The sequence below is a fragment of the Aptenodytes forsteri genome, unplaced genomic scaffold (genome assembly GCF_000699145.1).
Source record: "Aptenodytes forsteri isolate BGI_AS27 unplaced genomic scaffold, ASM69914v1 Scaffold241, whole genome shotgun sequence".
NCBI lineage: Eukaryota > Metazoa > Chordata > Aves > Sphenisciformes > Spheniscidae > Aptenodytes > Aptenodytes forsteri.
This window is the reverse complement of record NW_008795252.1, coordinates 10,392,863-10,409,443: the sequence shown is the minus strand read 5'-3', so window position 1 is coordinate 10,409,443 and position 16,581 is coordinate 10,392,863. Positions and strand designations below refer to the sequence as shown.

The window sequence follows — 16,581 nt, the reverse complement described above, 5'->3', positions numbered from 1 at the left end:
AAAGTTATTCAGGTTTCATACCAGGGCTACATTTCTCCAGTTTTGTGGGAAAAACCACCTATGTAATATATATACACACCTATTTCCTTAACGTCCCAGTGATATCCTGAATTCGTTGCAGCCAGGCAATACAAACCTTCATTGTTAGATAAATGATTGAAAACATAGGAACAAAAGCCATCTGACTTCTTCCTATATGCGATAATTGGATTTAATTTAAAAATCAGAGAAAGAAAAGGGATATGGCAGAAATTTTTAAACATTGAACTTAAAAGCTTTTTCTTAAAAGTCACGTGCTCAAGACGAAGCTGTCCCTAGGCACCTTTAATGTACTCATGTGGCAGTTATGCAGCAAATAACTCAAGGTTATTTTCTTTGGCAGCAATTTCAGAGCAAATCTATGTGTAAAGAATGATTTCTTTTCCTCGAACAATGGGCTGGATTCATAAAAAATATAATGGGTACATTTGTTTGTTTTTCAATTTTAACGATTAGGAGGTATTCGTATGTGTGTAAAAATAGAAAGTAGGAAAATAATGAATAGTTGTACTTATAATTAGCATATTTTGATACTTAGGAAACCAGAAGCCATTTCTACGCTTATTAAATGTGCATTGTCAGCTTCAATTTTTTGAAAATTACTAACTAAAAAAATAATTTCAGATGAAGTGTTGCTTAAGGAATATATACTGAAATTAAAAGCAAACCCAGACTTTAAAATATATAGTACAATTCTTAGCTCTCTTGAGCTTGTTTGTGTAATAGTCTTATCAGCACTGAGATATGTGCTAGCCTTCCAGCTTTTAAGCAAAACTTGTGCAAAGATCTCCTCTTGTGGGTCTGGGTAGTCCAGCTGTATTCATGGCACTGATTCAAGAATATTATGGCTACACAGGACTGGATGCTTCAGCCTATCAGAGCCAAAACTAGCAGTAAAGTTAACGTAGTTGGGATCTGTGTGCTCTGAAAGACTGTGTTTGCAAGAACAGGGCTTTAGAGAGGGTCTGATCCAGTGCCCCTTGAATGTAACGAACATATTTTCATTGTTTTCAACTGGTTTCAATCCAGTCCTTCCATCTTGGGGGTATAGAGGAGACAGTGATCAAATTTAAGCAGGTATTGAACGTAAGCGGGTACTGGAATATTTTTTTCAGATGATAACCTATGAATTGGTTTAGGTTATATCAATAGGGAAGTCATAGAAAAAAACAGGGAAATCATTTAATGACAGGAAGGGCAAGGCAATCCAAAGGCTAACTTAAAATACCTGAGGCTTGTTGCCCTTTCTAGTAAGGAAAAAGATACTAGCATATCCAGAGAGCAAGCAGATGAGGACCATAATTTAGGATTCCTGAATCACCCTGTGGTAGTGCTTGTTTTCCTCCTTCCCTCTATAGAGAAGGATGTCAGTGTTTAGAGCTAGTCTTTGGGAATACGTTCCTTGGTCAATAAATTTATGAAAGCAAACTAATCATTGTGATGATTAGGACTGATAATTTGTTTTTTAAGGCATATGAACATAGATCAATCAAGAATGATGCTATGTAATTTGTGTTCTCTTCATATGCCCAGATGAGGGCAATAGCAAGTCTCCTACTAATTTTTATCATTTATCTGGCCCAATTTTAATGGCTGCTGCAAAGACCAACCCAATCTCCATTCGTTACATGTCCAGATTGTATCCTGCCCCTTCTGTAAGGATGTGGTTAATGGTGTGCAAAGCACGATGGTGATCCTGGCCTATTCATGGGGATCCTGTATAAGAAGCTGGAGCATAAAGAACAGTGGGCAAAAGTGCAATTTTGAACCAGTAATTAGTTCTGTATTTCTATTTGTTTATTAAATGGGATTGACTTTCCAGCCTTGATATATGCAGATCCATAATAAGCCATTTTGTTCAAAACAGCAGAAATTGCCTGAGACTAACAGTAGAAAGTTCCTAGGGGAAGGAATGCAACTGTTTTCAGGCAACAGAAAACAGAGTACCCCATGGGTTGCTGAAAAATGTCACTAATGTAGGATAATGACTGCAGAGTGTTCCTGTTCTGTAGTAAGGCCACGCTAATTTGTGTATGTATCTGGTTTTTGTTGTAGGTTGGGGTTTTTTGGTAGATCAAAAACTGAGCTGTGAACAAGGGAGAATTTCAGACACTCCTAAAATATACCAAAGTATCATTCATGATGCTGAGATTTACTATTAACCTGATCTTTCTCATGGCATTTTCGTAAAATAGAACTGTCAATCCTCAAATAATCCAATCACACAAATGTTTTTGAAGTATCCCTTTTATTCTGAATGTATGCATGAAAGGTTTGTTTAAAGTGGAACCGCATCTGTCCATTTTATTATATATGTTTCTACCACACTTCACGTATGTCAGAGTGCTGTCTGTATATTCATTCTGTATTTCCGTATGTACAACTCACAGCTAACATGATCTTAATCCCTTTAAAATTTCCTTGGAAATAAATTCACAGATAATCCTCACCCTCTAGTAAGACACAAAGAGAAGGCTTGAGGGGAAATAGGATGTGTGGGAATTGCTGGGGAAAAGAAGTGAAGTCCTCCATGAATTATGCATATATCCATGGCTTACATGCATCAAAAACAGGTGTGTGGTTTATTGTGATAACCGGGATAGCCCCGTGGGTTGGGCCGGATTATAATTCAATTGTTACAAATGGGAAACTGGGGCAAGAGGCAAGTCAATGACTTCCCAAGTTTAGTAAGTAAATTTCATATTGTGGTCGGGAATTCCTGTCTTTCAGTACCCCACAAAAGTGATGGAATTACGAGGATCTTAGCAGCTAATCATACCTTCACACTTTGCCATACAACCCAAAGAATAGAGAGGAAAACAGGGTATGTTACAGTGCAGCTCTCTTTTCTTGTCCCAAATGGAATTTGCCAAATGGCTAACCAGCTTCTCTTCTCTTTATCACCTAAGTGGTCCCAGAAATTGCAAGTGGAATTTCCCCCCCTCGCGCCCCATGTTGATGCAAGTAGTGGGTTATAAATGGGTGGTATTTGTCTTTTTTTCATGAGATGTTGGCTTCTACTATGAGGCTCTCCAAAAGGGATAATGTCCCAAAGATGTCTGGAAAAAGGACTGAGCAGAAATAGGACTTTTATTTTCATATGTTGCCAAAGTCAAAACCAGAACACTGCTTCATATCAGGTGCTCTCATTCTCAGGATGTTGGAAAATTGTGCAAAAAGAAAAAAAAAAAAAGCCACAGTCATGATTCAAGGGATGGTGTGGATGCTTTAGAGCTTCATGTTAGCAGACAATCTATTTAGCCTTTGAAAAAGGAGTTTAAGAGGTGACCACATCATATGGTGTAGTATCTTCACTAGGTAGACAAATTCAAATGGAAAAATAAGGCTATCAATTCTTCAGTCCTTAGTCCTTGGAAAAAATTCCTCAGGACTAACTAGATGCATTTTTGTCAGGCATGCTTTAATCAAACACAAGTTTTATTGTATTTAGAGACTAATTATGGGGCTAAATGCAAAGGAAGTTGAGAGAAACTTAGTTGCCTGTGATACACAAGATGTTCTAATGGTACCGTTTTAGCTTTAGACTTTATGGATCCTCTTTATGCAACAGAATTTTAATTTTCATTTTAAAAATTACGTCTTTCTAGGTTTCATGATTAGGAAGATAAAACATGAGCATGAGTCACAGCAGTGTTTTCTGAAGGGGATTGGAGGTAAATCCCACAGTAACTTGTGATAAACTGGTCCTGGATTCTCTAACAAACTGTCGTTCTGAAAGGCGAAAACTGATCATTTTTTCCAAGCATTTGGATACAATCCGAGGATGGCAAGTGTATACGGTATTAACAACTTCAGTGCTGATCAGGGGAAATATCTAGAAAATAAACACTTTCAATCAAAGATTAATTTCCAAGCTGTGGAAGTTAATACCATGTGGAAATGAGTTCTAATTGCAAAGTGAGGTTCCCATTTAATCCAGATGAAGCTGCTGCAAATTTTCCAGCCTGCTATAAAATCTAGACAACTTGCTACAGAGTTTAGGTATGACTTATCATAAGTTACGCTTCAATTTGTTTAAGAATAGCATAATGTTCTTATATTATTAGAAAAGAAATGTCGTTGTGCGGATATATTAAAATTCATGTTCATGCAGATGGCCAAGAAAATGGCACTGTATGTAGGATTTGAATCATATTATGCAGACAACTTGTATACTATAGACAATCTTGGGCAGAGGAAAGAGACCAGAGAAAAATGTAGTGGGAAGGTAGAAAAAAGTAATTCACTGCTTAATTGTTTTTCACAATCTTTTACATATTGTGTTTCTAAAGATTTCATAAATTTCCTATTTGTTCAATTCACTACAAGTATGATCTAGAATAGCTGTGATCTCTAAAAAAATGGCTCTTTTTCTCTAGGCTGTGGAACCATTACTGTGTTAGAGACTCTAGTGTCATGAATTATAAAGAATTTCTGAAGAATTTTGGCGTAAGTACAAACACAGTTAAAGAAAAAAGCACAGAAAACGAAGTTCCAGGTATGTGCTCAGAAAAGGAGTGGAAACTTGGGTACTTTTCTTCTTTCCAGTTATATCAACCGAAGTATTTCTGTTGGCCTTCATGGACCTGGTTTGCAGTTTTGTAGGACATTGATAGCCTCTGATTCTCAGCAGATACAAGTAGGACAGGGAGGAAAAGAAAGCCAGTTTCCTTTGGCCTGGGAAATTCTGCCAACTGTGTGTGAAAACTGCCTTTAAAATCAAAAGGTGACACGTTACATGAGCCAAAAAGTAAAATCACCATTACAAGCTCATAAACCCCAGATAAAGAACTTGTTACAGCAATTTGGAATCTTGTAGCACTTGGGAACCCCAGTTTTCACCCAGTATTCAATCATACTGCACTTCGCAGGTAATCTGTGTAACAAAGAACTTACACTCTAAGACAGTGACAAAATGGCGAACTTGGTCAGGTTGGGGAGGTCAAGGTGACAGTAAGACATTTTTTGTCAGCATGACAGTAGTTTCAAGCATAGCAGCAACCTCACTTATTGGAATGTCTTTGTAGGCATCAACTCAAAGAAGGGTGTTTAAGAAGGATTGATGGTCGGTAATTAAGTCAGTTTGTGAATGTGTATGGGCAGGTCCTCTCAAATATAAGGGTCAGCATAAGAGTAGATACAAAATGTATTTGTTTGAAATGGCAAGAACCAGACAGTCCAAGGTGGCATGAGGGGTCATTCCTGAGTGAAAGGTGATTGGCATGGAGGACGTGGGCCGTGGAGAACCTTAAAATGAAGGCATTAGCTTATGTTTGTTGGCCAGGGAAGGAAGAGTCATTGATAAGAGCAGGATACAGTTGTTTTCCTCAAAGACAGAAAAAGTGTGTTTCAGTAATTCAATTGTTGGATGAATGGAGGCAGTGAAGAGATTTAGCCCTCTGTGTGGATGAAAAAGGCTGTGTTTGAGAGGTTATACGGCAAAAATCTGCCAGATTTACCCGCAATGTGAATGTGAGGGTCTACGGAGATGTGAGTTTAAGAAGGTGCTCAAGATAAGATAGTGAGAAAGGCCCTTCCAGTACATTTAAAAATAATGTAAATCTGTTTGCATATCTTGAAATTTAGTGTATTTAACAAGGTATTTTCTCCATCACACATGTACACATATGATATTTTGGCAGTAGGATTTTTTATGAGTGTGAGGCTAACTGCTAATTATTTTTTAATTTATTTTTGATTAAAAGGAAGCATTTAAACTTACCTTTGCTGAAGAAAGCCAGTAAAGACTTACCTGTACTTTGCAGGCTAAAGAGCATTAGCTTCAAGCATTGTCCCTTTCATTTCTACTACTCAAAATTTAGCACTTCATGAAAAGAATTATAGAAAAATAAAAAAATCTATCCTGGTCTAGAAAGAGAAGCCAGCAGTCCAGAAGTCTGAATTATGATTATCCTCTTCCTGACAAAAAGTCTTCCCTTGGGTGGTAGGAATTATTTTTGAACCAATTTTGAATACATGGCCTGATGTTCGAAGGCCCTGAATACCAACAGTTCACATTGGCTTCAGTAGGATCAGAAGAAGCCGAACTCTTTTGAAATCATGAAGTCAGAATATCAAGTATTTTAATAATACTTTTTCTTCTCACCATTTTACACGGCTATGGTGTGACTATATAGAGGTTTGTAAGTTTGTGCAGTACTATCAAAGATTGTTTTGAAACCATTACTAGAAGTAAATATAACTGCCAAAAATAGAGGGTTTTTTTTCCTGTGTGGGGTACTGAAATTGTGGAGAAATAATCTTATGAATTAAGGCTCCTCCTCCTTCCTAGTACATGCTGTACCTAGCATTGTGCGTGATTAACCCTCTTAATTAGCCCATCTGGTTAACGGGGCCTGGGACAGAACCTCCCCACTCATTCCACCATGGGATGCCTCAGACATTCAGAAACCTTGCTTGTGGGGTGTTCCTGCAGCCCTACCATACTCACAGGGTCTTGAATTCACTTCTTGCCCTCTGATTCCCAGTTTCATCCTTTTCACCCACCCACTTTGAGAAGTGGAGCCTTGTCCATGTAAAGTAGTTATAAAAAAATTACCCATCAACATTGGTCTAAAAATAGATTTTAAAATCATCCAGATAAATTAGTGGTAACCTCTCTGGTTCATTTCTGAGGTACAAAACTGAGTGATATTTCTTTGATAAATATTAGTACCCAACCAAAACTAAATTGTAATAGAGCAGTTCTAAATGGAATTGAGCATTCACACAAAAAAATTTCAAAAGTTTAAGTAATAAAAAGATTAGCTTTATTTAAACAGGAAGGAAAATCTGTGTTCAGCAGGCCGCTGTGCGGGCAGAGGGAACAGTGGAGAGCATGCCCTAAGCACAGAGTAGTCACACTTTGGTATCCTTTTCCATACAGAACAGCATTTTCTTTCCTATGTAGCCGCACTGGAATAACCTTTGAAAGAGTTTGGTGCACATACTCTTTGTGCTTAAGGTTCTCAAAATGCCTGTGTCTTGTCCGTCACAAGGTCACACGGTTGCTGCTATGCTCTGAATCAAACATAACACATCCATAGCAGAATCGTTATCGCAGAGTGTACATGCCAACAGCACATTAAGTAGAGCAGTATACAACAAACCACCATCACAAAATGAGCTGCTCAGCCCAGATGAAATAAATATTCCACAGAATTGGTTTGGTTTTTGTGTTGGGTTTTTTTGATGGGGAATCATTGAGGAGGGCTGTTTGACTTACAGTAACTGGAAGTTCTTCCAAGGACTGTGGGAGCTAAGATGGGACAGTGAAACGGGAGTATGTGAAGGAAATGGAAAAAGAAAAGAGCCTTTTCAAGGTCAATAGGCATGTTTATTTTCAAAGGCCTGTAAGGAGACTGTCTTCCATTTCCTGAAAATATATTTTTGGTAGTAGATCATTCTGGAAACATACTGACAAAGAGAGGGAGTCAGTTTCTCGTAGTACCTTCTGATATTAAATGCAGTAAAGTTACCTGTTAAGACTGTAAGTTATGTGTATTATGTTTTAAAAGAAATATGAAATGAAAAACTACTACAACAAATGCACAGATTAGTTAGCATAATTTTGAACTACTGATCAAGTTTGAAATACAAGAAAATACAAGAAAGTTGTATTTCAGGTTTGGTTTAGTCTGTTTGTACATAAAGATTTATCAAGTTAACAAAAACAGTCTTTAAGAGTTTCAGATGGCTTTATTTCTTTGAAGCTGACAAAGTTGCAGACTTTGCTAAATCAGTTTTCTTAACAGCACTAATCTGCCACAAAATAGAAGAGAAGGAACAGAAGCAGAAAAAACTTTTTCTATAGTCTTCACCAGCTGAGCATGCTGTGGCAGAGTGCAGTCTGGATAGCACTGAGAGGGCATTTAGAGAAAAGGTAAGAGAGTGCCATTAATACTTCAGAATACTTTGTCAGGTGGAGAAGCTGAGCCAGGCATCACAAGCAAAGAAAATTGCCAAGCTTTGAGGCCAGTTAATTATACCAACTCCTTTTATAAACAAATTCCATGCACAGGGTTTCTTGTTTGCTTTTAAAGCTGGTTAGCAGAAGCAGCAGTTCTGTTTTATTTTGTGTGTTCCAGTCTTGCTTATTAGATTCACAGCATTAAAAACATATTTATTAGAACTCCAGATTCCTTAGGCTAAAACAAAATGAGACTGCATCGAAGCTTGATGGCTAAGGTGTTTCATAATGTGAATTGCTAGATCACTCTGTCAGATCAAAGTAAGTAATGTCTTACACTGAGTAATGACTAGTTAGCATTGTCTGACAATTATTTTCTGACCTGCATGAAATAAATAATTAGTGGATAGGTGCTACTGCAAAAATGCATTTTTTTAATATGTGGTGGCAAGCTTAGAATAGAGAGTGGACCTGGGATAGACATGGCAAATGACGTCTCCACATGCCCTTAGATGTGATCTTAACTGAAGAGGGTTGGGGAGTGTGATGGTGGAACTTAACTGTGTTCCACCTGCTTTATGGGAAAGTGAAAAGAAACAAAATTTTCCAACACTCAGTCTTGTGCCTTCATGTCATGAAAATCCTGACTGTCTAAGAAAAGAGAAGCTGATATGTGCATCAAGACTGCATATTCCACTACAGGCTCAATTACACAGGCTTGTAACTATGTTTTCTCAGCCTTGAAAAGACAGCAGAGGAGGGACAAACAAGGCTACAGGGACATTCAACATCTTGACCCTTTTTCATTCTGTATATCTTTGATATGGAGGTCAAGGCCTGGATTGGAAGCACAGTACATCTCACCTTACAAGCCCTCCCAGTCCTTGATGTTTATTTTAGGCTTTCTAAAGTCTCTCTATATGTTATCTTTACACTGTGATTTCGGCAGTTTTGAATGAACAATAATCAGCTTAGAAGCGGATGGGGTACTTGTCAAAAAATGGCAGGGGGAAAAAAGCCTCAGGGCTGCTTGCAGTATTCAACAACCCAGTGTCAGCTAACATTTCAGAAAAACAAACCAGTCTTCCTGTTGTTTCATAAGCCTTATCAAAATCTGCAGTAAGTCAACTTTCAGGCATTTTACAAGACCCATCAGCAAAAACTCATCCACATAGCTCCTTTGCAACAGCCATGAATTAAAAAAATAACCAAAGAAATGTGCGATATGTTTATACAACAGCTATGTTAACTATTCCATGTCTTCTAACATTTTCCAGTATTCATTGTGCTAACGACCCATTTTAATTAAGGGAACGTTGATACTAGGTTATGCCATGGATGGTTTTAAAGTTACATTAAGACAGGTGTTATCAAGCAGGCTGATCCACCAACTATTTTTAGCTCTGAATTTTGAGGCAGAGTTATTATTTGAGAAACTTGTCTGACTTGTCATTTGAGAGTGTGTGATTGGGAATACTGTTTTGTAGTGAGCTTATTAATTAAACATCTGATGGTCAGAACATGCCAGGGTAACCTATTTGATCAGTTCACAGCGAAGAATATTTGAAAAGGTCTTGTAAAAAATGCATTATTGTTTTAAAAGCTTCATGAACTTGATTTTTCTGAACAAAACACTATAAATTGTATTCATTACAGCTGTGTTCAGCCTATCAGGACATTGAAAAAGCCTTCAGAGCAATTGATGTCAGTCAGAGTGGATTTGTGTCTTTGGATTACTTGAAGTCAGTCATAAATGGCTTTATATTTCCTTTGCCAAATGAAACTTTTCAAGAGCTAATGAATAGGTAAGAGTCATATTATTTTCTTAGGGGACATTTTTTAGCGTTGCTGCGTTATACCTTTATTATTGCTTTTTGTGACTACCATCATTAATTCATCTTACTTGTGCCTGTATTGCAGTATGTATGGCACAGTACGTAAAAGCTGATACAGCTGGGTATAAAACCAAGTTTTTTGCAGTAAGGTATATAGGTTTAATGGAGTAGAAGTTTTAAGCTACTGCTTTCTTACTTCTATTTTCTCACAAATTTATATTTAATTTCCTAAAGGGAGCATTACTCTCTTGCATTCAAATGACTAGTGATGTGGGATGGTGTGAATTTGCTGGAAGAGCAGCTTCACGACTGTTAGCACCATATTCGCATGGTGAGAGTGTGACTCTGCAAGCCTCTCCTTTTTAAATATGCTGGTGTGGCAAGGAAAAGAAAGGAAGAAGTGAAACTAAAGTGAATGAACAAACTAACGCTGAAAGCTTTCACTCTGCACTGCTCATTGTCAGTCACTGAAAAAGGTAACTGAAAGGACACTACTGTGCTGCATAATAAAGCAATTTCATACCTGGAAATTTGAATTTAAACTAAAATGAGGAAAAAATATTTTGAACTTAGATTTTGACATTGTAAATATTTTTATTAAAACTGCTGTGAAGGTTGAGAAATCATGCCAACTACTGGATTCAAATCAATGTACTGTTTTACTTTAACCAGGCATCTTTGTTGTATTATGACCAAAACTCACATCATCTTGTGGGCAGTATATTGTACAGAAGATAAATGGATAGAAAACATTTTCCAGCCCAGCCTCAAGGATCTCAGCAGACAGAGTTTAGGCCACAGAACGTTTTCCAAAATATGATTTCCTGGACATGATCACTTCAGCATATGCTGACTAGCTTCCTAAACTCATATTTCCTTTTTAAAGCCAGAATATCATAGGAATGGATGGTTTTGTGGCTTTTGGTTAAATCTAGACCAGGATCTCTCATGATTAATCTTTTGTACTCAGAAACCAAAAACTGTGAGAAGAAAACTGCCAGAATATACTTTATCCTTGTTGGCAACAGTGCCAAGGGCATATGGCCAGTGAAAGAGAAAGGAAGAACAACTTAAGTCTTACACAGCATTTTTACTCCAAAATACTGCTTAGGCTTACAACAGGACAAGGCACCCAAATCATACAGTGTGAGGAGGTCAGTAACCAGATCATGCATTACTGCTTAATGATTCCACAATTTATAGTTTATCTATTTAAATTGTTGGAAGAATAGGCTAATCCATGTAAATAATCAGTTGAGTTATTTTTTTCTTTATATGCACTAGTTAGCTGTAAAGAGCTCAGTGCAGATATACGTTTTACAGCAGCAGGTGTTGTACGAGAGTGTCATCTGCAGTAACCATATTGCTTTGTGCATTCAGCAGATGAATCTGATTTCCTTCTAGTCGTTCACAGTGTGATATAACAATGATCAACTATTACTTTGTCAAAAAATTGCTATTATATTTTTTTTTCAATTCATGTCACTTGCTAGTTTAAATCTTAGAGTAAATCTTGCTCTTAAGAGCAGTTGCCTATGTAAAGATTTCTGCATGTATTCTTCCACTGGAGCTTTCTCTAGCATTTGAAAAATATAGTGACATTTTAATGATGCTGTAAACAGAAATGTTCAAGCCTATGTATGCCATATCTCTTAGGTGATATTTCTCAGATAATGTAATTCAAAGCTCCACCAGGTGAATGGAACAACAGCAAAAGTTCCTCATAGTCATCTAATTCTAATAATTAAGTAACTTCATTGTAGCTGATAATAAATGTAATAGTAATTGATGGGCAAGGGACATGATTTCAAGGTTTTTAAGATTCTATTTGAATAATATGACATGAGATGTGCCAGGAAGCTGTTTATAAGAAATAATACATGACAGCATTTTATGGTTGGTTTAGGTATTTACATCGCATGGGCTCCAGATATAAAATTCAGGGCCCATTGAAGTTGATGCAATTTTGCCTTAGACTTCAGCCAGGATTTCATCCTTGACTGGTTTAGGACCAGATTACCCACGTACTTATCTCTCAGTATACGTCCCCACTGCAGCAAGATCAGATACATCAGAGGCAGACCACTGAGGTGTGCTTCATTCAAAGAACATCACTTATCCAAGTCCTGAATTCCCTGAATTCCATCACTTCTATCTTGAAAATTCTTTCACTTAGAAGTAAAATATCATGAACTTGAGGTTATATAGAGAGTTGCATAAACTGAAGGAATTAATTTCACAGTATTTCATCATTCCCATGTGAGAAATATTTTGGTTATGTTTTGGAGCTTTGCTGTGGATTGTGTCCCTCACAAGGTTGAGGGACATAGTGAAGGGTATTCTTGTTGACTGGTTGGGAGCAAATCATACATGAGCAGTATGAAGGCTTTGCCAATGGAGGGCCTAACTTCTAAGACTTTTCTGGTGGCTGCTGGGATTTCTAATTGGTGACTTTTATTTGTGATATGAGGTAAATCATTGTGCTCAGTTGATCGGGACTTTGGTGAACATAATATCAGTTAAAAACACAAGGACAGTTTTCAGCAGCAGAGGTAGTTTTAAACTGTTTGTGTTATCCTCATGCTTCATTTCTTTAAGTTATGATTTGTATAAAAGTATCAGATGCTAAAGCATTGATGGTTAAAAATTTCTCAATGGGTAGTGTTTTGTAAAGGATCACCACAAGATGATACATCGCATGGTTTTACCAGTTATCCGTGTTGTTACAGCTCTAATCAGTCAGTTCTTTTGGAAGCATACTCTTTTCTACTTGGACATAACCATAAGCATACTTCAAAAAAGCCATGCAGAATTTATTTTTATTACTTTAATAAGTTATCTGGACTACTATAGTAGATAAAATGCTGGATTACTACTCACAAAAGATGCGCATTTTTTCTGGCCCTACAATGGAACAATCTTTCTACGCCTCAGTTATTCTACCTATGGCATTTAAATATTGTACTTATTGCCCTTCTAGCACAGCTTGAAATCTGAGGGCCAGTATTATAACTATAAAGAGGGATTGTTTTGAAATAAAAAAAAATACTCCAAAGTCCTTCCTCGGTTTTTATTCCCACTGACAGCTTTGTCTAAATAGGGCTTTCTTCAATTTGATCCATGGAACTTAATGCTGGGGAGTTCCTTTCCCCCCGCCCCAGCCCCCATGAGGGCCTGATTCATCCCTTTCCGTGATAAAACCTGCAAGAGAAAAGTGCTGTGTTGGCCAGCCACAGGCAGAACTGGAAGAGCTCCACAATCCATTACGCATCTGCAGAACGGGGGAAAACCACTGCACCTCGTGGACTGATCAATAGCAGCACAAATCATAGCTAGTAATGCCAGACCTTCACACATCCGCATTAGTATTTCTTCCTAAGATCCCTTCAGCTCCCAGGATTTTGGCAGTTGTCACTGCTGAAGTCTGAGAGGCGATTGTAGGGCTTCTGAGCAAGGAGGTGGAAGTGGAGAGGTCTGTTTCTCTGATTGACGCAGCTTTGGCTGGTTGCTCATTTTCAGCGCAGAATTGCTCTCCACAGTGTGATTTGAGTGATTTAGTAGACCATAGACATTTGAGTGTGAAGGGATCTCGGTTGGGGGCTCAAAATAACAGTTGTTATCTTGGCCTTAATTTTAAAGATCGTCTGTTATTTCATACTGTTTGTTTCATATTCATTTATCCAAGACAATAATCAGATATGAAATATCTATCCTTCCCACAGCTTTTTTTAATAACCCATCCCTCAATAGGATTGTTGGCAAAGCCCTTCCCTGCAGGGAATGAAATGGCTCCCCTGGTGAAATTTGAGTGCCAGCACTGCCTCTGTCTTCATTTACCTTGCGGCTTTGGTGCTTGGCCCTTCCCAGCCCCTCTTCTGGGCTCTGGTGCAATTGTGCTGCTTGTGCAGTGGGAGATGCTGAGCCCTTGAGCCACTGAGCCATGGTGCGTGTGCACTACTCACAGGCAGGACCACTGTAAAAAGTCGGGGTCCCTCCCCACCCATTAAATACCCCGTGCTGTCAGGTTGCAGTCGACCAAAGCCTGAATGCTGTGATTCTTATAACTTTTGGTTTTTAGCTTTGTTGGCTGAGCTTGAGAAACTGCTGGGTAGTCCAAAACCAGGAGGCTTTTTTGTAAAAGATCCAGGAAGTCTTGCATACCTCTGACTGCATTTGGTAATTTTTTAGCTTTTCCCTATGCATCCTGGATTAGCAAATGCTCTAAACACCATCTGCCACCATTTTAAGGAGCATTAGGAGTTCTAAAAGCTTTTTTGAGATGACTAGAGTAGCGAGTCAGCACGTTTCTGATGATATGTGAGGGATGTAATTGCCTACAAAGCACCATCTCAAGTAGGAGTGCATTTAGCCATGCTCGTTGGAGCTTTCTGCAGTACCATTGAAACTGAATAGGAGATATGCCAATGGTTTGGGGGGTCATGGGATCAGATCCTTATTGATTTTAAAGTAATTATTCATGGAATATGATACTAGTTAACTTCCCAGGATTTTTAACATAGTTTAACACTTCCATTACTTTTGAAGTTTTCAAATTGGGATGCAATGAACATCATAACATTTAAAAAAACCCAACATACTATTCCCCTTAGTTAGTTTCTCTACTGTTATGTGTAAATAATGAGAAGGGATGCATTAAATACTATCTCATTCTAGACATCTCTAATGTGAACGCCTGTGCCTGAACTGCTCCTCCTAGACTCCATTTTACAGTCACTGGAGAAAAACAACGGGCAGGATTCATCTAACCAGTTTTAGATGTCTACTTTAGGATGAGATGAATCCTGTCCTGAAAGTGCCTGTTTCTCCCCAATGACTATAAAGGGAACTTAGAGTGACTCGCTCAGGTGCAGGCATGTACATTTGGTTAGATGAATTCTCGCTTGGAGTCTAGTTCTTCCACAGCTAGACATTTGGAATTGAGAAAACAAGTTGGCTCAGATTACGTATTTAGTAACAAAGAAAAGCTATGCAATCTTACTCTAATTATGAATGTTGCACACATTGATATTATAATGATGATGTGATGTTCTAATTCAAAATTCTTCTTGGAACGTAGAGTGTTTTTATAAGAAAATCTTTTGAAACTGTTTTCTTTTTTAAAAATCAGATTTGGACTGAAAGCCACAGGTAAAATTGCTTGGCAAGAAGTTTTAGAAAAATTCCAGGATCCTGGGAGCACCTTTGAAAACAGGCAGACAATTCCTATGAGAAAAAAAGATAACTAAGTAGGAAGTTCCTTTTTTATGTAAGTAACCTGTGGTATACACATTTATTGAAAATGCAAAGTGTATCCACTCGATGGTCACCCTTGATTAAATTCAGTTAAAAAATCTTTTGGCAATGCTTTCTCTAAGTGCACTCTTATTTTGAATCCTATCAAACCCTGAGTCTTAATGAGGTGATTTATGCTTCCTATTCTGAGAAGAACACAGGGAGCAAAAGAGGGTGAGACATGAAAGCATTGCAAATACTGTCTTTTTTCCTCTTGCAGAGTAAATCCAGCTAGAGGAGATGAAGCTTTCTCCAGTGACACTGTTCTTCAGAAGCTGTGCAGATACATCCAAGATGCTTATCCCACTTTAAAGCAGGCATTCCTTATGCTTGATGAAGTAAGAGCAATTATTTTTAGGTGTCGCCTTGGTTAATTACTCTTACAGCTAAACATTTGTGTCTCCTGTCTGCTTCAAAGTAATCTGGTGGTTGCCAGTCTTTGTTTTCTGTTACAGCAGCACGCAGAGTCTGTTTTTCAAGTTTCTTTAACATAGATATGTGCAACCAGGGACGAAATAATCTGTAACAACCTCTCTGATAAACAAAAATTATTGACCTCCTACAATTTCACTGGAAGTCATTTTGGTCAGTTCTTTAATCATCCCTGTGGCTGCCTTTGAACCCCTGCTAGTTTTTCTGTATATTTCATGAAATGTTATGACAGAAATGAGAATTGGTGCTTTCATAGAAGTTGCACTGGTACCAGAAAAATAAATAATATAACTTTCCAGATACTGCTAAGTGTTCCCCTGTTTCTATATCCAGGGATTGCCTGAGTCCCTTATGCGTAACATCATACTGACAATTTATTTATGCTTTGATTATATATTATGACCTACAAATCTTTAAGAGTAACTGCTTCTTGTAATTACAATTCCAATTCTATTCTGGCATATTTTCTCCATTTCTTAATGTAGGACTTTATTAGAAAGCTTATTCTTTACTTGTGATTATTCTTCCCAGTCATGCTGTGTCAGTGGTTTGTTCTCTTTGTCATTTTACCATTCCATTTGTCTTTCAGTTATCTATGGTCATCTGATGTTTTAAAGTTTTTGGGTTTTTTTCAGGTTATTTGTACGCATGTGTATGTATGTATGTATATAAATATATATGCAGAGAGACAGATGTGTTTACTCTGTTTATACACACACAGACACATGTATATGTACGTGTGTGTATAAAAAGGATGTATAGCACAGGGCTAAAAATCAGGCCCTGCAAGACCTCGTTAGAAACAGACCTACCTGAGAATAGCTTCTTATCTACAATTCCATTTGAAGGTTTCTGTTATCTGGTTCTGTTATCTCTCATGCTTGTTTGATATCTGCCATTTGCATCTGTAGTGTTCTCATTTCTTAGTCAAAATGGCATGCCACTGGGCATAGGTAAGGTATACCGTTGCCTCGGGCAGCACACTGCCCCAGGACAGCAGGCAGGGCCCCAATGCCCATTTTGCCTCTGCCAGAGTCCTGGACAGCCCTGTTAGCTGCTAATTCCAAGAGAGGG

General features: G+C 37.9%; 1 protein-coding gene across 1 annotated transcript in view; it reads left to right on the top strand.

Moving 5' to 3' along the window:
- The window catches only part of EFCAB6 (EF-hand calcium binding domain 6), a 108,522-nt gene that overhangs the window by 19,147 nt on the left and 72,794 nt on the right, over positions 1-16,581 (top strand). The window contains 4 exon segments of the mRNA XM_019471983.1: positions 4,419-4,488; positions 9,605-9,753; positions 14,912-15,019; positions 15,290-15,413. Of these exon segments, the coding sequence (XP_019327528.1) occupies positions 4,419-4,488; positions 9,605-9,753; positions 14,912-15,019; positions 15,290-15,413 (451 nt within the window).